This window comes from Rattus rattus, chromosome 6, assembly GCF_011064425.1.
Source record: "Rattus rattus isolate New Zealand chromosome 6, Rrattus_CSIRO_v1, whole genome shotgun sequence".
NCBI lineage: Eukaryota > Metazoa > Chordata > Mammalia > Rodentia > Muridae > Rattus > Rattus rattus.
Genome location: NC_046159.1, coordinates 137,318,424 through 137,341,768, shown reverse-complemented (window position 1 = coordinate 137,341,768; position 23,345 = coordinate 137,318,424). Strand labels below are relative to the sequence as shown.

Below are 23,345 nucleotides of genomic sequence, written 5' to 3'. Positions count from 1 at the left end.
TGACAGACGGGGGCTTACGTAAGCTTTGTGTTTTTACAGCTCTGCTGATAGATTGGAGTGCAGGGGCACTGGCCACTGGAGGCAAGACATGAGGAAATTACAAGCAATGACCATTACTCCTAAGGGGCGTATAATATAACTAGAGAGATAAACAGATCGAATATGGGACTAAAGCAACTTTTGTTGTCTACTGCTAAGAAAATGGGAGAGAATTAAAATTTTAAAGGAAGATTAATTTCTGAGGTCTTATTTGCCTATGTGTGCCTTTTCTCTAGTATGTTGGGCTTCCTTACTTTTCTGTAGAGACTGTGGTAGATTTCCATGCCAGTAACCCAAACATGACTTTGTCCTCTCTTCTCTATTCTCCTCCTTCGAGCTATTGATGAATTCACCCGCCTTGGGAGAAGTTTCTTTCTAAATCTAATAAAATTGAACTCAAGCTTTCATTTAGCCCAACCTGAATCTTTTATTAATTGGACTAAAAATCTCAAGAGGAGACGCTAATTTCTCTGGTATCATGTGGTGACCATGAAAGGACTCGCAGAATTCTGGTACCACAAGAAATCTGAGACATTCTGACTATCAAGCACATTCTATAAGCTACTGAGAAACCATGTTCCAAGAAACTCCTCTTATAAATGACTGAGTTGGGACACGTTATGTAATATCAAGGCCCAAGCCTTTCAAAGAAGAGTCCTTTGGTGGAGGAGTCATGGAGGGGAGCCAACAGAACTTCCAGAGGACTTCTTTGAGTAGTTTTCAAGGACAAGTCAGGTAGGAGCTTGTCAGTTAATAAGGCACTGGAAGACAGAAGACCATGTTGTGCAATTAAAGTTAAGTGGAGAGAAATAGGCAGCTTGATTATTTGCTCAAAATTGCCTCAAACACAAACAGGGAGGAGAAAAAAATGGGGTAGAGTGAGAGAAAGGCATCTATTCCATAGAGTTTACACTTTTACAATATAGTCAAAAGACCCAAAAAGAGGAGTGACTAGGTGGGGTAAGAGGGTAATGTTGTTAATGGTATTTGCAAGTGAGCATTGACTATTACTTAGGTCAGTGGTAATTCATCATATCATTTAATCCTCGTGGGTGGGTCAGGTGTGGCACCTGTATTAAGATCCTAAAAGTAAATAAAAGGCAACTCAAATGGGGTGATTTGAAAGTTTCATGAAGCGATGTTTATGAAACTGAGTGGTTAAGGTTATTAAACGTTTCCAGGCTAGAAGCAGCCTTATCCACTTCTCTGCCATGGGGTTACAGAATGAGAACTCCTAACACTATGGCTATCTGGGGAAACGCTGGGAAACAAATACAGGAACCTTAGCTTCCCCCTTCCTCCCATTTTAGTTAATTTGCCTCCCTTGACCCACCTTGGGAACAGAGGGCCCTATTGAGATCCTCAGTTCAGCCTCTGAGCACAGAATAGGCTGAGGAAGCATGCAGAAGGAAACATACAGTGAGAGAGCAGGGAAGGGGTAAGTAGTGGATATCCAGGAAAGCTGTCTCATGCGTTTCATAGCGGAGCCATCTGAGACTTCAGAGGGTGGTAAAGTCCTCTACCCTAAACCACACTCAGAGCAGTGGTCTCACAAACTCAGAGAAACTGCCTCACACGCCATAAAACTGCTGTATTGTCAGTGGAAGGAAAAGGAGAATGCACCTTGTCACTGATGGACCAAACAAGAGTTCTCAAGGCTCAGAAATGAGAAATAAGGGCTGGAGTGGCCTGTGATCAGAGAGAAGGGCATGAACTGGGCATAGTGGATATGCTTAGGACCTCAGTTCCCTTTCTTCTTAAAAAGCATCATCAGTGTTGAAAAAGGCACATACATCCCTTGAGAAAGAATTCTTCTTTTTTTAATAAGATATCTTATTTACATTTCAAATGTTATCCCCTTTCCTGGTTTCCTATCCATAAACTCCCTACCCCATCCTTCCTACCTGTTCTTCTATGAGGGTGTCCCCCACCCAACCACACTCCCCTTCCTGCCTCCCTGACCTGACATTCCCCTACACTGTGGGGGAGGGTCCAGCCTTGGCAGGACCAAGGGCTTCTCCTCCCATTGATGCCCAACAAGGCCATCCTTTGCTACATATGCAACTGGAGACATGGGTCTGTCTATGTGTACTCTTCGGATGGTGGTTTAGTCCCTGGGAGCTTTAGTAGGTTGGTATGATTGCAAACCCCTTCAGCTCCTTCAATCCTTTCTCTAACTCCTGCAATGGGAACCCAGTTCTCAGTTCAACGTTTGGCTGCGAGCATTCCCAGAAAGCACAGCCTCTCAGGAGACAACTATATCAGGTTGCTATCAACATGCATTTCTTGGCCTTCATTTGGTAGCATATATTGTCTAGGTGTTGTGTGTGTGTGTGTGTGTATATATGTGTGTGTGTGTGTGTGTATATATATATATATATGGGCTGGATCCCCAGTGGGGCCATTTCCTTCAGTATCTGCTCCAAACTTTGTCTCTATATCTCCTTCTATGAATAGTTCTGTTCCCCCCTTCTAAAAAGGACTGAAGCATCTGGACTTGGGTAGTCCTTCTTCTTGAGCTTTATGTGGTCTGTGGATTGTATCTTGGGTAATCTGAGCTTTTGGGCTAATATCCACTTCTCAGTGAGTACATACTGTGTGTGTGTGTGTGTGTGTGTGTGTGTGTGTGTGTTTGTGTGTGTGTGTGTGTGTGATTGAGTTACCTCACTCAGGATGGTATTTTCTAGTCCCATCCATTTGCCTAAGACTTTCATGAAGTCATTGTTTTTGATAGCTGAGTAATATTCCATTGTGTAGATATACCACATTTCTGTATCCATTCCTCTGTTGAAGAACATCTGGGTTCTCTCCAGCTTCTGGTGATTATAAATAAGGATGCTATGAATATAGTGGAGCATGTGTCCTTGTTGTATGTTGGAGCATCTTTTGGGTATATCCCCAGGAGTGGTATAGCTGGGCCCTCAGGTAGTACTATGTCCAATTTTCTGAGGAACTTCCAGACTGATTTCCAGAGTGGTTGTATCAGCTTGCAATCGCACCAACAATGGAGAAGTGTTCCTCTTTCTCCACATTCTTACCAACATCTGTTGTCACCGGAGTTTTTGATCTTAACTATTCTGACTGGTGTGAGGTAGAATCCCAGGATTGTTTTGATTTGCATTTCCCTGCTGATGAAGAATGTTGAACATTTTTTAGGTACTTCTCAACCATTTGATATTCCTCAGTTGAGAATTCTTTTTTTACCATTTTTGATAAGATTATTTGATTATCTGGAGTCAAACTTCTTGAGTTCTTTTTATATGCTGGATATTAACCCTCTATCAGATGTAGGATTGATAAAGATCTTTCCCAATCTGTTTGTTCTAATAACAGTATCCTTTGCCTTACAGAAGCTTTGCCATTTTAAACTCTATTTAAATTTTAATTTTATTTAAATTTTAGTAACTGCTGCTATTTCTTTAGGAGTTATGGAACTGTTTAGATGGTTTATCTGATCCTGATTTAACTTTGGTACCTGGTATCTGTGTGGAAAATTGTTCATTTCATCCAGATTTTCCAGTTTTGTTGAATATAAGCTTTGTAGGATCTGTTGTTTTGTCTCCCTTTTCATTTCTGATTTTTGTTAATTTGGACACACTCTCTGTGCCCTCTGGTTAGTCTGGCTAAGGTTTTTCTATCTTGTTGATTTTCTCAAAGAACCAGTTCCTGCTTTTGTTGATTCTTTCTATAGTTCTTTATGTTCATATTTGGTTGATTTCAGCCCTAAGTTTGATTATTTCCTGCTGTCTATTCCTCTTGGGTATATACGCTTCTTTTTGTTCTAGAGCTTTTAGGTGTGCTGTCAAGCTACTGATATATGCTCTCTTCAGTTTCTTTTTGGAGGCACTCAGAGCTATGAGTTTCCTCTTAGCACTGCTTTCATTGTGTCCTATAAGTTTGGGTATGTTGTGCCTTCATTCATTAATTTTAAAAAAGTATTTAATTTTTTCTTTATTTCTTCCTTGACTCAGGTATCATTCAATAGAGTGTTGTTCAACTTCCATGTGTTTGTGGGCTTTCTGTTGATTTTCCTGTTATTGAAGACCAGCATTAATTTGTGGTGATCTGATAGGATGCATGGGATTATTTCAATCTTCTTGTATCTGTTGAGCCCTGTTTTGTGACCGATTATATGGTTAGTTTTGGGGCAGGTTCCATGAGGTGCTGAGAAGAAGATATATTCTTTTGTTTTAGGATGAAATGTTCTATAAATATCTGTTAAATCCATTTGGTTCTTAACTTCTCTTACTTTCTCTGTGTCTCTCTTTAGTTTCTGTTTGCATGATCTGTCCATTGTTGAGAGTGGGGTGTTGAAGTTTCCCACTATTATCGTGTGAGGTCACTTCTGTTCTTTGAGCTTTAGTAAGGTTTCTTTTATGAATGTGGGTGCCCTTGCATTTGGAGCATAGATATTCAGGATTGAGAATTCATCTTGGTGGATTTCCTTTGATGAATATGAAGTGTCCTTCCTTATTGTTTTTGATAACCTTTGATTAATGTTGTTTTTATTCAATATTAGAATGGCTATTCCAGCTTGTTTTGTGGGACCATTTGCTTGGAAAATTTCGTTCCAGACTTTTACTTTGACGTAGTATCTGTTTTTGTCACTAATACATAAATGCAACCTGCTCGACTTCTATATTGTCATTTGTAATGTGTTTATAAAAAGATAAAGAGAGGATATGTCCCAGGTTTCGTCACCAATGTTGTGTTTATTAAAAGATAAGGAGGGGGGATATGTTCTGTGGAGTTCTGGGGGAAGGCAGTGCCTCAGCAGGCCCATACTGAAACATCCCTTCCCCCTGAGGGGCCATCCACATGATGGTATAGTGTAGAATAGTTTATTCAGGGCATTGTTGGGGGGAGTTAAGAGGTTAATAGGGGCAGAGAGAAAGAGAGAGAGTGGAGAAGTAGAAGAATAGAAGAGTAGAGGCTGGCCATGAGCACATGAAGAGAAGGAGGGAAGAATGTGGGGAGAGAAGGGACAAGGGAAAGAAAGTGAGAGCAAGGGAGAACAAGAGGGAGCAAGAGAATGAGGAGGGGGCAAGCAGCCCCCTTTATAATGTCAGGCATATTTGACTGTTGGCTATTAGCTGTGGGGTGGAGCATACCTGGCTATTGCCAGGTAACTGTGGGGTGGAGCTTAGACAGAATGCTAACATTTTGTGTGTATGTTTTCAGGCTATTAAGAATTGGATGACCAGTTGGTGTGCTAGAGAAAACTATTTCTCCTGCTCTCAGCATTCCTCAGTTGTTTATAGTTCTTTGTATAGGACTGAGGACTTGTGGTCTTTCTTCTGCTAATTTTAACATGTCTTTGTTGATGTTCATGTCCATTGAATGTTTATGCAGTCAATCATGTTGGTGACTTTATGGATGTAGTTGCTGGTACTCCTAAGAGATGCAATCTCAAAGAAAACTCCCTGACCTTCTGGCTCCTATACTCTTTCTGTCCCCTCTTCAGCAATAATCCCTGAGTTTTGAGTGCAGGTGTATTTTTGTACATGTTTCGTTTGAGCCTGAACTCTATAATTCTGTACTTTTAATGTCTATGATTTTCTGTAATGGACTCTGTCTGTTGCAGAGTACAACTTTTGATTGACATCATCCTCAGGCTTGAAGTGATGAGGGCTGAAGACTTCACTTATCTGTATGTATACGGACAGATAATTAGAATGAGTTGTGGAGCACCTGCTATGGAGTAAAGTGGTAGTTCTAGGTTTATGACATCCGTGACTTCTTGGGTCCTGGATAGCTGGCTACCCAATACCAGGCCTGACTTCCCTCTCGTTGAGTGGGCCTTAAGTCAATTAGAGAGCTGTTGGTTAGTTCCAGGGCATGCACACCACTACAGTTCCCTTGGTGTTATTGTACTGTGCTGGTCACTTCTCATAGCAACCTTTAAGTGATATAATTTATTCAAACCCTTAAGAATGCCTAAGAGATTATATATGATTGTTTTTATTAATTATTTTCAGTTTTGCCTTATAGTATATACAGTAACATATTTAGTGCTTTTATAATTTTGAGTCATCTGTGTTAAGACCCAGTATGGACTATGCTATGACTTGAATGCATTCCTAAAAAGTTAAAACATTTGAGTGTTAATCCTCATGTTTCTCTTGTTAATGTGTAGATGCAGTACTGACAAGAGGTAATTAAGCTAGATGATATCATGAGAGGTTGGCCTCTGCGATGGCTTTAGCATCTTTTTAAGAAGGGAAGGGAAGGGATTCAAAATTACTTATTTTCTCTGCTTTCCATGTGAGGCATTTTAGTCTGTTGTGGTGCCCTGTGAAAAGCCCTACAGATGCCTAGTTAATTCCAAATATTGTACACTTGAACTCCTCAGCCACCAGAGTTCTATTCTTTTATTCTATTTTATTTAGTTACAGGTTTGTTGTTATTGTAACAGAAAACAAAAGGATTGGTTTCCCCTGCTCTAAAAAGAAAACACTATAGGGAATAAGTAAAAATTATTTTCTCATAAATTTATCTTAATTTTTAAATTATTTTAAAAGCTAAAAATAAATGCATTAATAAGTAAAGTATATATACCACTATTTCAAGGAAGATAGATAGAGGATAATGAATTGGCTTTTACCCTCCATGCAAATCATGCCTTTGGCATAGTATACTTTTTAATATCACTTTTAAATATCTTTTTAATTTTTCCTCTTTTATTAAAAATATATTCTTTTCTTGTACAATATGTCCTGGTTATATTTTATCCTCTCTCCTCCTCATAGTCCCTCACAACCTCCTCATCTATTCAGATCCTTCTATTTCTCATTAGTAAAGAACAGGTTTTTAAGAGATAACAGCACAACATATAAAATTAAATGTAGTAATATGAAACGAATACCATCACATCAAAGTTAGACAGGGCAAACCATCAGAAGGATGAGAGCCCCGAGAGAAAGCAGAAGAATCACCAACTCCAGGTCTCTGAGGTCCATGAGCTGTGCGGTTGTTGTCTTCATCGTCAGGGGCTCCCTGCTATCAGTTTTTGGACAGCAACTTACTGCCTTTGCAGCAGCCTTGGTTGTTTGTGTTTTTGCATTGCACCCCTTTGTCCAGCAATTAGATTGGATGCAACCCTGTCTTAGTACCCGAAGCTCCATTTGGTGACAGAAGATGTCCAGTTTGGACTTCATCTCTCTCATTCTTTGGGGACACCATTAAGATTGTGTTTTATATATTTTAGAGTTTCCACTGTACTAGGTTTCCATACCACCCCTCAAATGTCCCTAAATTCTAGGGTCTCTCCCCACATTCCCTCCCTCAACTCCTTATTCCCTACTCTTCCACACTCGATCCTCCTATCCCCATCTACCTGCACCCAGTCCACCCATAAAGATCTATTAATTTTCCCCTACTAGGGAGATCCATGTGTCACCTCTAGTTCCTACCTCTATACCTAACCTCTGTGGGTCTACAGATTGTGGCCTGATTATCATTTATTTAATAGCTAATATCCACGTATAAGCAAATACACACCACATTTATCTTTCTGAGCCTGAGTTACCTCAGGATGATTTTTTTTCTGGTTCTATCCACGTGCATGCAGATCTCATGACGTCATTCTTTCTGGCAGCCCAGTAATACTCTATTGTGTGAAAGTGCCACACTTTCCTTATCTACTCTTCTGCTGACTGACATCTAAGCTGTTAGCAGTTCCTGCCTGCTATGAATGCAGCAATGCACGCTGCTGAGGAAGGGTCCATATGGCAGGATAACGCGTCCTTCGAGGACGTACACAATTGGTGTGACTGGATCCTGAGATTGATTCTCATCGTTCTGAGAAAATGCTCCACCCGTCAGTGTGCATTCTCCCCAGCAGTGGACGAGGGTTCCCCTTACCCCACGTCCTCTCCAGCGTAAGCTATGATGTGTTCGTTCATCTTAGCTGTCCTTGGGGGTGAACGATGAAGCACCACAGAAGTTTTCATTTGCATTTCCTGATGACTAAGTATAGTTTTTTATTTTTAAAAGTGTCTTTTAGCCATTTGAAGTTCCTCTATTGAGAATTCCCTGTTTAATTCTGTTTCCTGTTTTTAATTGGATTATTTTTTAATATCGAGTTTCTTGAGTTCTTTATATATTTTCCATATTAGTCCTCTACAGGATGTGGAGTTGGTAAAAATCTTTTCTTTTTCTGTAGGCTGCCACTTTGTCCAAATGATGGTATCCTTCGCCTTAGAGAAGATTTTTCACTTTTATGAGGTCCCATTTATTGTTTACCTTAGTGCCTGTGCCAACGGTGTTCTGTTCAGAAATCCTTTTCCTGTGCCAACAAGTTCAGGGCTGTTCTCTGCTTTCTCTTCTGTATCGGCTTTATGTCAAGGTCTTCGACCCATCTTTGGAGTTGAGTTTTCACGGGGTGGTAAATATGAAACTATTTGCCGCCTTCTATATATAAACATCCAGTTTGACCAACACCATTAGTTGAAGATGCTTTCTTTTTCTAGTATGTATTTCTGGCCTGTATATCAAAAGACGCATGTCCATAGGTGTGTGGACTTACTTCTGGGTGTTCAATTTAATTCCCCCGTATCAATGTGTTTGCTTTTATGCCAATACCATGTTATTTTTATTACTTAGTTTTGTAGAACAATTTGAAATTGGGAATAATAAGACCTCCAGCAGTTTTTTTACTTATTTGTTTTGGGATTTTTTAAAGAAATTGTTCAGTGTTGTTTTATATTTTTGATTTTTGGTTTTTTATCTTATTAAACTGAAAATTGTCCTTTCAAAATCTCTAAAGAATTATATTGGAATTTCGAGGGTAATTGCTTTAAACCAGTAGATTTTTTTTTGTTATAATGACCATTTTTCCTGCTTTAATTCTACCTTTCGGTGCACATGATAGATCTTTCTTCTCATATCTTCAAAGATGATATTTATTTATTTATTCATTCATTCGATTCCTCTTCCCAGTCCTCCTCACATATCCCCTTCTCCCATCCCCTCTCCCCTTCTCTGAGAGGGTCACAGTTTCCCTTGTGTATCCCCCCTACCATGGCACATCAAGGACTTGATATTTTTATCATACAAGCCTTTCACTTTCTTGGTTACAGTTACCTCAAATTATTTTATTTTATTTATCTTTTACTGTTTTATACATTTTCATTTAATATATCTGGACAGCTTTACATCTCAGTGGATAGGTAACTGCTATTATTTTTGTTACATTTTGTTTCCATTTTCATTGTTTTATTTTGTCTTTTTTAAAAAATTTATCTGCTTTGCTAACAGTGTTTATCAGCTGTAGGAGTTCCCTGGTACACTCTTTAGAGTCATTGTTGCATACGGTCACATTCTCTGCAAGTACTTTGACTTGTTCCTTTTGATTTATATCCCTTCTTTTTTTACCTTATAGTTCTATTTCAATAAATATCCTTTAAAATGTGTGTGTGTGTGTGTGTGTGTGTGTGTGTGTGTACACTAGCATACATGTGAAGTCAGAAAATAACTTTCTGGAATTGATTTTGTCCTTTCACCATGTAATTTCTGGGAATCAAACTGATCAAACTGAAGACATCAGTCTCGTAAGGAAGTACTCATCCAGTAGAGTCATCTCACACTTACCAAAAAATACCTTTTGTTTAATGTACTCAGATGCATAGTCAATAATGTATAGGTAATATTATAAATTATGTAACCCAGTGCCTCAACAGTTATGAGTTAGTGTATGCCTTCAATTAAAACAGATTTTTATGATGAACTTTGTCTTTAACATTTAATTTTAAAAATGCTAATGAAAATTAGATGGTGGAGGTGCTGCCCAGTGTGTGTGATGTTCTGGGTTTGGTCCACAACATCTCATAAGCCAGGCATCGTGTTACACAACCGTAACTTCAGCACTCAGGAGACGGAGGTCCGGTCAGAACTTTAAGGTTATTCTCTGCTTTATGACAAATTTATATCAAGTCTAAAATCTAAACTTAACAAAAATAATAATAATAAAAGTTGATACCAAGCCACTATAGACATGTGATCCATCAGAACAGTCAATTTTCTCAGATTAGGGCATTAATTTGCTATGTGGTGCTGTCATCTGGAATTAAAATAACACTGAGTTTTAGGAACTGAGAAACAGAATCTAGCAACATAAGCCAGCGAGCTGTGCAAATGCTCCTGCACCCTCTGCTCATGCAGACGGGACAGGATCAGTGATGCAGAACTGCTTTGGTGAAAGCTTTTGAGGAATTAGGGTGTATACGAAAATTTTTTAGGATTACTTCTGTAGCTTTACTGAAATAGATGACTTGAATGAGCACTGAAGCTATTGTAGTCTTTCCCAAGTATCAGCAGACCTCTCTTATGTAGTTTGTCAGATTCTCAGCAAAGTAGTTTTCCGGGTCACAGAGTATCTGCCAGCCACTTCACTCAGCACTTTAGTGAAAATCCAACCATTGTCACATCTGAGTAACTGGTAGCTGCTTTGCAAAGGCTTCATTTAGAATGACAGGTGCTAACTAGTCCAGTTTGTGGACCTCAGACTTCAGATCTCTCATTTTTCATACAAACTCACACAACAACAACAACAACAACAACAACAACAGCAGGCCAGAGAGCCCTAGGAACTTTAGCAGATATAACTACCTGGGTAACTCCAGGCATTTCTTTGCCACTTCAGGTGAAACTTTGCTTAATACATAGGCCAATCCATAACAATGAGTTTGCCAAACAATAATTAGCCCAATCATTCTAAGGGGCCTTACTATATCTATTAATTTCATTTCAATTAACACCTCTCAGAAAAGCATGAATTTTTATTTTCTATACAAGAGAAAAAATTTAAAAAGGTGTAGGCTTAGATTTTTCAAAACCTACTTTAATAAAGGTTCTTAAATGTTTTAACCTCCCTTCTAGCCCACCATCCACTAGAGGTCACAGAAAGAAAGGTTATAGGGCAAAGGTGAGTATGGACTTGTTTAGAAATAGTTCTTTGTGGTCAATTCCAATCTGCACTGTCAGGAAACCAGCAGTTCAGTTCACGTGAATCAGCAGTGGTGGCTCGATTCAGTCACAAACAAACACCATTCATGAACCAGCAATGGCAGTTCAATACAGAAGAAACTGCAAAGCTCTGCCAGTCGGCCCAGTCTGCAGAAGCGACAAGAAGCTCTCAGAAGATCGCAGGAAGTTCATTGGTGCCCTTCTCTCTAGGAAGTCACAACAACAGATGGGCAGGAAGGAAAGCAAGGAGAACCAATGCCAGAGCATCATCAGCGAAAACCAGTGTCCGAAAAACCAAATGAAGACCAGCAAATAGTGACAAGGCGGACAGACGCCAGGCTGTCCTCCACTGTCTGTTGAGTTATAATTACACCCTTTATACACACATCATTTGTTCTCTCAGGTGTCTGTTGAATCAGCACATCGCATGCCCTTTTTCTAGGCAGCTTCCAGAAAAACACCACATGTCTGTTCTCATCAAAATATCCTCTCACTTGTTTGCTTCGGCAAGACATAAGACAGTTTCCAGGAAAAAAATCACATAACACAACTGCATCTCCCAAGAAACCAGAAATTTCCACTTCATAAAGTCCTGAATTTAAACTCAATTACCTGAGCATTCTTATTCTTTGGAAATTGTCCTGGTTTACTCCTTTGGAGCTGCTATAGAACACCATGACAAAGGCAACTTCAGGAAGCAAGGGAACATTTCATCACATACTCCAGGTTACCGTCCACCACTGAGAGGGTTTCCTTCATCCAGGTTACAGCCCACCACTGAGAGGGTTTCCTTCATCCAGGTTACCGTCCATCATTGTAGGACGCTCAAGCAAGAAGCCATGCAGGGAAGGGACCTGGAGCCAGGAACCAAAGCAGACACCGTGGAGGAAGAGTACTAACTTGTTATGCGTGACTTGCTCAACCTGCTTTCTTATATAACTCAGGGCTAGCTGCCCAGAGGTGGACCTACCCACAGTACACTGGCTCCTCCAACATCAATCACTGGACAAGAACAACAAAAAAATACCCCCATAGATTTGACTACAGGTCAATATAGGAGGCTTTTTTTCCTCTCTCAATTGAAGTTTCCTCTTCCCAGATGACTCGGGATTATGCCAACTTGGTGAGAAAACAAAAACAAACAAACAAACCAAACCAGAAACAAACAAAAAAAAAAAAAAAACAAAAAAAAACTCATCAGCACAAAAACCTGTTTTAAAATTTTATGAATGTTTCTCTTGTTAAAAATGAAAGCTAGAAGTCAACTGTTAGGATAAACAAATAAACATGATTTCCTGATCTTTGTATTTTTAAAATGATTAGATGGTGAATAATTGGAGAGAACTAAGTGTAAGTATGAATCGAAGGTTTAAATTTTGGAAGAAATTGCCTGTGAATGAGAATTAAAAGCAGTTATTACCAGAGTCAGAAGCAGCATGCACAGAGACTACATGTGTCTGCACCACATAGAGTAGTAGACCAGAAAGACTGGGCAGAAGCCCCTCCCTAACCCAGAAGAAGTCTCCAGTTGACAACCATTTGCAAATATAATTTAGTTTCCTCTAAGGCAGTCCCCCAGGGGAAACAAACTACACTTAGAGGTAGCTGCATTCCCAGCAGTAAATACCAAATACAGTATGAACTCAGTGATATCTTTGAAGGTCCCTTTTCTCATAATATCCTGTTGGAGCATTCCTTTTCACTTTTAAAATTTTTATTTCTTATTTTTTTAACCCTACAGGTTCTTTGTGTACATATTTAGCTTCCAGTTTTGTCTTTTTATGGATTCCTGAATATGTGAATCAGTGGGTTTCTGTTTCTTGTGTTCGGTTTGTTGTACTCCATCTTGTTTGTTTTTGTTTCAGGCTCTTTTATTAAGCGTTATTTTATTTAAATCTATTAGATGCCTCTTTGCTAAAGAGAGACATAAAAGATATGAATCTGTATGGGAGGGGAGATGGGGACGATTGAGGAAGAGCGGAGTAAGAGAAACCACAATAGAAAAAAAATCCTCTTCCAATAAAATAAAAAGAAGGTTGTATAAGAAAACACGTTAAGAATTTTAAAATAAAAGAACCAGAAAAGCAAGTCATGATCCCCCATGCCCAACAGACTGTGTGCATTTGAGAACCACTCTGTGTGTCATTTTTCAGCACTGTGAGGAACTGCTAGCTTAAGGAAAGGAAGGCTGATTTTACCTCAAGTTCAAGTTCAAGTTGATAGTGCGTGACTCCGTGTTGCTATGCCTTACTGAGGCAGGGTATCGAGGTTCAAAGTGCGTGGTGGAGCCAATTTGCTCATCTCACTGCTGAAGGTTGGGGAACAGGAAGAAAATCCATACATTCAGAAACCCAGTCCCTTCAACTAAGCCCTCCATCCATGTTTCCCACCATCTACAAATAGTGTCATCAGTTTACAGGTCTGTCCATGAATTAATCCATTCATGGGCAAAGCTCCCATGAACCACCTCTTCCTAAAAGCCTGGCCTCCAAGCATTGCATTAAACACCAAGTGTTCAATTCATGAATAGCCACATTTCAAGATACTGATTTAAATCTATATCCATTACCAAACCAGTATGAGCCAAACAAAATAAAGTTCCAGAGGGACGCCTTGTCATTCCGGGTTAACTAGTCTGTAGAAAAGAAGTAAAGGAAGAAATTTAAAGTGAGAAAAGCAATCAGCAGGTTGTAACTCGCCAGAGAGAACAATTAAGAGCTGTAGAGTGTCCATTATTTGGTGTTGATTGGCTCATCTAGCTATACACATATAGAGAAGACTGTCCTGGGATTTCTTCTTTGACCGAATTCAACATGGCAGCAGGTCTTATCTCTGAGTTAGTGATGTTATAAACACGGGGAAAGGAATTCTTAGAAAACTGTTAGCTACAAAACTTTACCTCTATCGTACAGAAATAATGACATCCCAACCCTGAACTGCCAGCAGCAGTTGTTAAATAGCAGAACATTCTTCTTTACCCTCAGGTCTGCCCTCGTTAGAAGTGGCAACACAAAAGCTGTGTGCATCCATTTGCTATGAGAGCCATTATAGGGGGCCACAGGCCCCCCCTTCCAGCCATGTCGTACTGTACAGGCAAGCTGCCTTCATCCGGTTGGCATCTCACATTTCTTTTCAACTTTCAGTTCCGACTAAACATTAATACAAGTTTTGATAATCACCCATGAACTTCATGTTTTTTAAAAGGTAGTGTAGCTCTCTTCCTGTAGTGTAACCATAGCAACTGACAGGGAACACAGAGAGAAAGCTTTCACACATGCTGTGCTAATTAATCCTGTCCTACAGTTTTCCTTCAGCTGGAAGATGCAGTTTGATAAATTTTGCATGAGTAAGCGGGTTTTGATTTGTGAACCTTACAGACGCACAGCATTGTCTTTACCAAAACGATCCGGGGAAAATGGCACTAGAAAGTCATATTTCAAGGTATTCTTGTTTTTTTATAAATAATGAACCATTGTTTAAGTAATTTGGTCTTCCCTGAAAAAAGTTAAGATTTATTTCTCTCCTTAAATGAATATAAATATCATCAGAGTGAACACGTTTTGTTCATCAATGGACGGTACCCCTTCAGATCTAATAGCTTTCAACTGATTATAGTCGTGAAAGGTGATGAGGGAGCTTCTCAAAGTGGTTGAAAAAACTGCATTCTGAACTAAAATAGCCTTGTTTTCTATATGGAAGTCTATGAGTAAACCCTCTCTAAAAACTCTTTATACATTGAAAACTCATCCTTATCGCTCCTTTGGGAGACACTGTAGTTTTTCTCAAAGTCAACAGGTGCATTTCAGTCATCTTTGAATGTCGACGCTGTGGCTTCCTTTGACCTAAGTATGTCAGGAGGGAGAAAATAGCGTAGCATGGAAGCTTCTGTTTGTATTTTCCACAAATACCTAACCAACCTCCCAATTCACATTTCATCTGCAATCACATGTGATGGTCTTGATTTATATTATATTTAGGACATTCTGGAGGTTTTTATTTTTTTCTCATCTTAGGATATCACTTTCTATTTAATAACAAGCCTGGTTGTCTAATCTGTCAAAGGAAATCTCGGTTTTTCCATTCTCCTGGCTGTGTGATAATAAGGCCTCCGGATAAGCAGGAGCATCCGGCGTGGATGGCATCCCATTCGACTTGACAGCCACATATGGGATAAGGCGGAACCTATGTCCAGACCCGTCCTTAGCTCTTTGGTTTCTGTATGAAAATGCAGTTATTTAAGGACCAGACCTTTGATGGGCTTACCAAATCCTTCAGACACTCTTCATAGTACAGTTTTGTATGATTTAAAGTAAGATTAGACCTTGTAGGTTAAAAATTGTGTCACATAGGATTTGTGCTTGGACATACTTTGATTTGTGTGCAAAATAGATAGTATGTATAGTGGAGTATATTTATATGTTTCTTGCATCATACATATTTGTATGGGAGATATATATATATATATTCAGTATATCATTACCTTACTGTAAACATTATACTGTAGAATAATTGACTATAATGATAATTGGATTAATCATTAGTTCGTTGTCTTACCAGTTGTCATATTATTCTTAAAATTTACCTACAATCCAGAAAATGAACAGGTATGGGCAATAAACAGGAAGAAGTTCATATTCCCAAACATCACTGGCATCATTTTAAAAGATCATTGAAATGAACACGTTAAAGTAGGTTCATGGCAAAAGCTTTGTATTATATTACACTTTTAGCATAACACAAATAAAAGATCCTTTCCACTCATGGTCTAGGCATGCCGTGTAACTGTGGAAAACGTAACAGAGGTGTTCAATTTAGATGAAGGAATGGTTTCTTTCTGTTCATGGTCTCCGAAGTTTCAGTTGGTAATGACTTGGTCCTGTTGCTTTTGGACCTATGGTTTGGCAGAATTATCACAGCAAAAAGTCCATGATAGAATAAAGTCACTCACCTTGTACCTACTGGGGAGCAGAGAGGACAGCTATCACCCTGATACCCTCTTCAAGACTGTGCCTCTTAACTCCAGTGAACACAATGTCCTTCTACTAGACTCCATTTCCCAAGGTCCAGCAACTCTCAGTAGCACTCTCGCCACTGAGCTGGCCACAAGGGAGCATTTCGGATGTACCATATTGCATCTGTCATTAATGACATCCAGATTGATATTTATCCCTTTTTTTTTTACTTTCGAACACACCATTGTTATATGACCTTTAAATGAATTGGAGGTTTTGGAGAGATGGCGCGGCACTTTGGAATGCTTGCTACTCATGCAAAACACTGAGTTCATTCCTCAACACCCAAGTCAGGAAGCTCACAACTCCCCATACCGCCCACTCCACTCCAAGGGGTCAGAGCCCCTTTGGTGGCCTTAACAGGCGTGTGTACAGAGCATGTGCATTGTACAAACACAGTGTGCACACACATGCACATAACCAAGATAAAAATAAATCATTTTCAAAGCATTAGTCTAGGGATGTAGCTCGTTGGCGTTCTTCACACGCTAGAGGGTGTATGCTCAATCATTAGCACCGTGAATAAGCATTTCTTTTTTTTTTTTCAAAGAGAATTAGACAGTCGTTTCATACAGCCTGGGAAACACACTCAGAAAAACTTACTATATCATGAAATGGGAGGGGCTGGGCGGGTGGCACAGCAGTTAAGGGTTGACTGCCAGCACCCACATCAGGACCTTCTCAGACACTTGTAACTCCCGCTCCTGGAGATCCGACACTCCCTTCTGGTCCTGAAGGCTCCCACACTCATGCACATAGACCACTGTACACATAATTAAAATCTTCTTAAAAACAGATAATCTCACACTCCAGAGGTGAACCCCTGAGGACATACGAATGCAGTCTGTGTCGATGTGTGAATACTCATGGTTATAAGGTCAAATTGCACATACATTTTCAGTTTAAGTAATACCACTGCTGCCTTTCCCCCAATGAAGCCTGGTATCTGCCCTCCGCCTCTGTGTGTGCCAGTTCGATCATTGCTCTATAATTACAGAGCTCATTGGTTTTCAGATAGACCTCCCCAGTGTGCAGCCCCCTGTGGATCTCTGAGAAACACACACATCCTAAGAACTTTTGCTTAAGCTCTTTGAGAGAAAGTACTGCACTTTCGTATTACAGATTCAGTAGCCATTAGTAGCGTTGATCAGTTGCATAGCTGGGACACTTTGGCTTTATCTTTTCTGTGAGTTATTTGGCCAAAGAACCCTTACTGGTACGACTTACAGATGAGGGACTCACAGCACCAAACAGAACTTTGCATTAGCCAGGAGATTCTAGAGTTGCCGTGATCTTGTTTAGTGATATTTTATTAGAACCCAACACTGATGCTGTATTTGCAACACAAATTACTTGATGTTTATTAGCATGTTTTCAAAACATACAGACTACATATGTTCTCCCCAAACTTTGTGCTAACCTAGAACTTGTGTTCACAAATCTGAATTACAGTAGTGCTGAGCGTTGCTTAGAATTTTAAAATGGACCATTTGAATTTAAAGCACACGTTCCTTTAGTGCTGACTTAACTTCTTTATGTTTACTGTAACCTACAGGTCTGGCAAGAGCAAAATCCGTCCCTAGCCACACGTACTCCAATGAAGTGGTTACCTTGTGGTACAGACCTCCAGACGTTCTCCTGGGCTCTACAGAGTACTCCACCTGCCTGGACATGTGGTGAGAAATGAGTACCCTATCTAATCTGTGTGCCACGATTTGTCTGGGCCAAACCTAGACAAACATCTAACAGTTTGGACAAAGATTAATGGTGCAGGAGTCTTGCCTGTGTGTGGCTGTACTGTTGTCTCTTTAAAATCTGATTGGGAATGGGACTCGTCAGAGTCTGCTCCAGATGGTGCCTCGTAATAGTTCTTGATGGACAAGGTCAGAGAGGCTTTTTTGTCTGACTGTCAGCACTGTAATTTTCTCTGTGAGGTCATAATTTATAGTTTTATTTTATGATAAGGAAGTGGGTATCATCAAAGAGCAGTGGACCTAGAATTAGAAGACAAATGTTTATATTTACTACAAAGCTTTGGTAATAGGTTTGATGGAAAGCTATTGATACTAATTTTCCAAAATTAAATACTAGTAGGCTTTTAAAAATATATAGAAAATGTCAGGATCGTGTCGTTTCATGCAGTAGTTCAGCAGCTGTTAAAAATACTTAATGAATTAAAGTGACTGGCAGTGTTTGTTACATATTCGTTCACACTGGCAAACGACTCTGTATTCCCGCTTATGTGAGGAACAGATTACAATCATCAATGGGAACGAATCTTACTCCTAACACCCGGGAGAGAGTCACGCAGGGGTATTGAGCATGATTTTTCCCCCTTTTCTACATTCACAGTTGAGTTTGAAGTAAAATAATTCATGAAGCTTGTGGCTGTTTTATAACAGGGCCGTCATTCCTGAATGGTTACGCTGCTGTATTTAGAACTTAGCTCCATGATCATATAATGTTTACAGCCTCAGTAAAACTTCAGTGTGTATTATTTATTTTCCTCTTGCTGCACTTACTTCTGGCTCTCCCCCGACAATCTTGGCTTTTAAAAATTAGACACTAATGAGTCCTAGCTTCTTACCTGGACTATTTCATATAAAAATAAGACATCAAGAAAACAACCGGGCCCCTGGCAATGGAGAACATGGGGACTTTTTAAATGTGTGATTAAGATGCCCCTAGGTGTGGGGCTTGCTGCTCTGTGGAGCCCCAGAAATTATCTGCAGCATCTTATGAGCACGTAGTTATCATCTTAGGTTATAATATATAGCCTTCCATGGCACTGTAAAAGAATTTTGGCAATCAAACACCCGGAGATTGGTTATCATAAATTTATATACCTCATCATAAATCCAATCATATTTAATGATATTCTAAGGTCCCAGGAATAAATATCGCCACCTGTCCTTGAGTGCTGAGGTGATCCATCTGTTCATCGCGCACACTTCCTGACATGGGCGCTTTCACGTTTATTTACTCTTTATTTCGCTAATATTTTTTCCCTAAGGATAGGCCTATCTTTGAGCAACACAGACACTTAGATCATTAGTTCTAACGGGGGAAGGTTGGAGAAAAAGGCCAGTGCACACTTCCGGGTATGTTTTACTTGCCTTCTTAATCCCTTGCTGCTTTCTGCTATTAGTTGAGAGTTAGCTGTGCAAATAATAATTATATCACGGTCTCGAGTTATGAAATGTTTTCCTCTTTATTTTCTGCATGAGGAAATACTTCATAGTCTTTTTAGTGAGCTCAGCTAAGGTCTCTACTAATAAAATGTGGTTTTGAAATAATTATGGTGTGTAGAGCCAGTTTGTCTTAGTTGCTTGGCAATTGAGTCAAGATTATATCCTTCAGAACCTAAGAAGCTTTTCTTCCTGTGCCTCTCGCTCAGTTTTGGAGAAAAAATGTTTTAAAAAATGTTCTCTAAGGAACTAGGTACATGACCCAGTTATGAAGCTCTTGTAAGCGTGATGACCTATGTTTACCATGGTGGCACATGTATGTAACCCCAGCAGAGGGGATGAGGCAACATGCAGGACACTGGACCTCAACTGAGAAAATCAGTGATTTCCAAGGTCGGAGACAGACCTTGTCTCAAAAATGAAGGTGGACAGCAGAGACCACTGACCTGGCCTCACCGTGATTCACATTTGTGCCTGCGCTCATATCTACACACCGACACATATGTACAGCACAAAAGCACAAGGGTGTTTAAGAATTTGGGTTACTGCCTTGTTGGAGGACCTGGATTTAGTCCCCAAAACCAAGGTATAACTGTGAATATTCTAGACAGGCAGAGCTCTAAGTCTCACCGTGCAGTCAGCCTAGCCAACTGGAGAGTTCCAAGCCAGTGAGAGAACTGTCCTCCTCCTCCCTCAAAGGTACAGAGCTTAGTGAATAACAGCACTGAAAGCTGACCTCTGACCTCCATATGCGCACATTCACAATACGCCGGTACACACACACACACACACACACACACACACACACACACACACACACACAGGGTGTAGCAGGAAACATGTTCAAGTAGCGGGGTCTCTGACTTGGTGAAATCTTCCTTGCCTTGTTTGTTTTCTGAGCTGCCCAACTTCACTCCCTACTCTGACCCTACCCCATGTGTGTCAGTAATGATTTGGGCACTGCCTGCCAGTTGGCTTTGAACAGAGCCATGGCGGCAGGATAGAAGTCTCTTATTAGGAGGAAGGGGAAAAACTAATGGAAGACAGTGGACCCCCAGTGCCCTCTTGTTCCCCTGCCAAGATTATTCATTGCCAGAAAGAGCGAGCAAATGTGTCAGGGTCGAGCAGCCTCCCGTGTTTATTTTCAGTTCATTTCCAAGTCCCCAAAATTACGTCTATGCTATGCCTGTCATTCTGAATCTGATGTCATTCCAAGCAATTTTCTAAAAGCTGTGTGGCTCTTTTGCTCTAAGTCAGGTAAAAATGCATGTGTCTTTCCCATGGGAGGGACGTTCACAGGGCACTGATTTTATTTTGCATAATCAATAGCGTTGATGCAGGATGTTCAGACACCTGGAAATGGGATTGTAATCGAGCCATGGCTCAGCTGCACCGAAAAGAAATACAAATATTAACCCGGGGAGGAGGCAGGTGGACGGAGTTCCAGGCTATTTTTACAGTTCATTTACTGTCCCGGGGCTGTGGGGCAGTAACTAAGAACCGATGATCCCTACACAGTGTTAAATGGCCGCAGGCACTAAAAATATTAATGAAGACACACATGCACTGACACTGTCGGCATGGGATAGAAATCAGAGCTGCCACTGTTGGGAGCTTCTCCTGTAGGTCTCCAGCACCAAGGCACTGTGGGAACGCCAAGCGCGACTTGAGACCTCCATCAAGGTAGTTGTGATACCCTTGTTTCCCTTCGTAAATGAAGACGGAAGCTGCAGAATCAAACTGAACACTGCCTCTTGTAAACAGTCTGCCAATTCTTGGATGTCCTAGCGCCTTGAAAGCCAGAGCACGGGACAGCGTTGCTGAGCATCAAAGCCAGAGAGAGACTCACGGGTGCTGAAAAGCACCTGACTGGAAGCGTGGGTGTGCGGGCAGCTTAGCTGTGTGGCCTTCACCTGCTAAAGAGCTCGGCTCTCACCGTGGAGCCCGTTGTTTTAAATAAGCTTCTGTTCCTTCTTAGATGCCCAGACTTATGTTGCAGCTGCACACTTTCTCAAAAGCGGAACACAGTTGGGGATTATTTTACAGGTTTAATTTTTAATGTCTGATAACCAAATCATCTACTGTTAATAAATGATTATCTCATCAAAGGCATTGTGCTTTAGAGGGAGCCGGTGGTATCGACCGCACTGTCCCCCAACACAGTATGCAAAGAACGATGGCGTGTCAAGCGCTTCCTATCATCATCTTCTTTAAAGCTAATTAACATATTAACTATGCCTGTCAAAATGTGGGGTAGATCATTTATAAATAAGCCTGTCAAACGTAATGAGATTGCATATTAAATCACCCCTTCTCCATTACATGTCTGATTTCAGATTCAAATGAATTTATTTAACATTGTAGCAGCTGGGTGGTTTGGAGAAATCTGTGCAAGTCATACTGTATAGGAAAATGGCTTCATTAAAATTGATTTCTAATATGTTATAATGAATATCGCCTGCTTATTAAGTATCATAATGCCATTGCTTCATATTGCTTAATGGCCACACACACACACACACACACACACACACACACACACACAAGCGCGTGCGCACACACACATGCATGCACACACACGAGCACACACACATGCACACACACGAGCACACACACACGCGTGCACACACACATGCACACACGCGCACACACACGTACACACACACACACACACACACACACACACACACACGCATGCAGTATCCAGTGCTCTGCCAGCATCTATGCTGATCTTTCTGTCTTGAACTTTTATTTGCACAATAAAATGTCTTAAGACTTGGGCTTATTTCCCATTGTTTTAAGAGTAAGAGCCACAAATGAACCTCGCTCTACCCCCTACCCTGAACATTACTTGTTCTGTGTGAGGCCTATGTCATTCTGAAAACTTGACCAATAATAATAGTAATAGTAGGTTCATTCATTGGCCATAGAGTGCAGCCACGCCCTGCTATGCTTTTAGTTACCTCCCTATCATGCCGTGCAGTGAACAGCGCACTGCAGAGTTAAGTGAGCTAACGAGGTCCTATGCTTAGTAAATAGCCAAGATTCACGAGGGTGGCCTTCTCGGCACCCCATTTGGTTTTACCACATTCTCTACTATCTCCTAAGACTGCCAAGAAATTGGCCTTCTTTTACTACTAATGTAACTTTAAAATGTAAGCAAAACACTTTATAAAATATTATACTCCAGCCCACGTTGGGTCTTTTGTGTAGCTCGAGTATTTTGGGTGTCTTTGGTTCTCACTCAGGTGCCTGTGCCTTGTCTGTCTCTCCTGATAGCTTTACTCCGACACCTTCCACTGTATAATTACATTCAAGGAAGACTTAAAAAGACACAAGGCATGACTCATTGAATTGAATACATTTTCATCATACCACTATCTACGCTGACATACATTTCCCCAACTCCTAGTCATTACTCACTTTTCCCTTCTACTAAAGTGAATGAGTCCCCTTTAAAAAAAAAAAAAACAGTGCCAAGAATGAGATTTTGACTTACTGCCGTACAACAGTCACCTCTCTGTCAACGTTGTTTGCATGTTTTCTAACTATTGCAGTCATAAGGCCAAGAAAGATATGAAACATTCATCGTCAAATTCTGCAGCTCTCTAACAGCTCTTAAGCAGTACGCAATAATGCGTGCTCCGACTGGCTTACTGACAGTGGGAAGCAACAGAGCGGAGGGCATAGGTAAAGACAACCTCAGAGAAAGACCCACCTGGTCCAGGAGGCACCATAATTTGTAGTCCTTCATATCCAATGAGGCCTCTTAAACTTTGACTCACCATATAATTCTTCAACGTACAATGACGCCTTCAAGAATTAGTAATTCTGCAAGGACAGTAGGTACAAAGAATTTCACTGTGTCATATGACTTAAAACCCACCAGAGCAACAATCGGTTCTATATTTCAGTCAGAAGAGATTTGCTATACTTTCATGTTTGAGTCCCACCTAAGGACTGTTGCCTACAAAAACTTTTTGCAGAAAATTTATGATTGAGAAATTTCTTGGTCAGTAGCCTTGTCTGATTGTGAAACTGTAGGATGACCACCGAGACACCAAAATTCCCAGGAGCTATGCCTGGAATGATAAAGGGAAGCTTTGTTTTCTTTCTGTCTTTTTTAACATTGGATATTTTA

The 23,345-nt window shown here is 40.3% G+C and overlaps 1 protein-coding gene across 4 annotated transcripts in view; it reads left to right on the top strand.

Moving 5' to 3' along the window:
• The window catches only part of Cdk14 (cyclin dependent kinase 14), a 475,778-nt gene that overhangs the window by 294,634 nt on the left and 157,799 nt on the right, over positions 1 to 23,345 (top strand). For all 4 annotated transcript variants that reach the window (XM_032907015.1, XM_032907014.1, XM_032907013.1 and 1 more), the window contains one exon: positions 17,572 to 17,692. In XM_032907015.1, the coding sequence (XP_032762906.1) occupies positions 17,572 to 17,692 (121 nt within the window). The remainder of the gene's footprint in view (positions 1 to 17,571; positions 17,693 to 23,345) is intronic.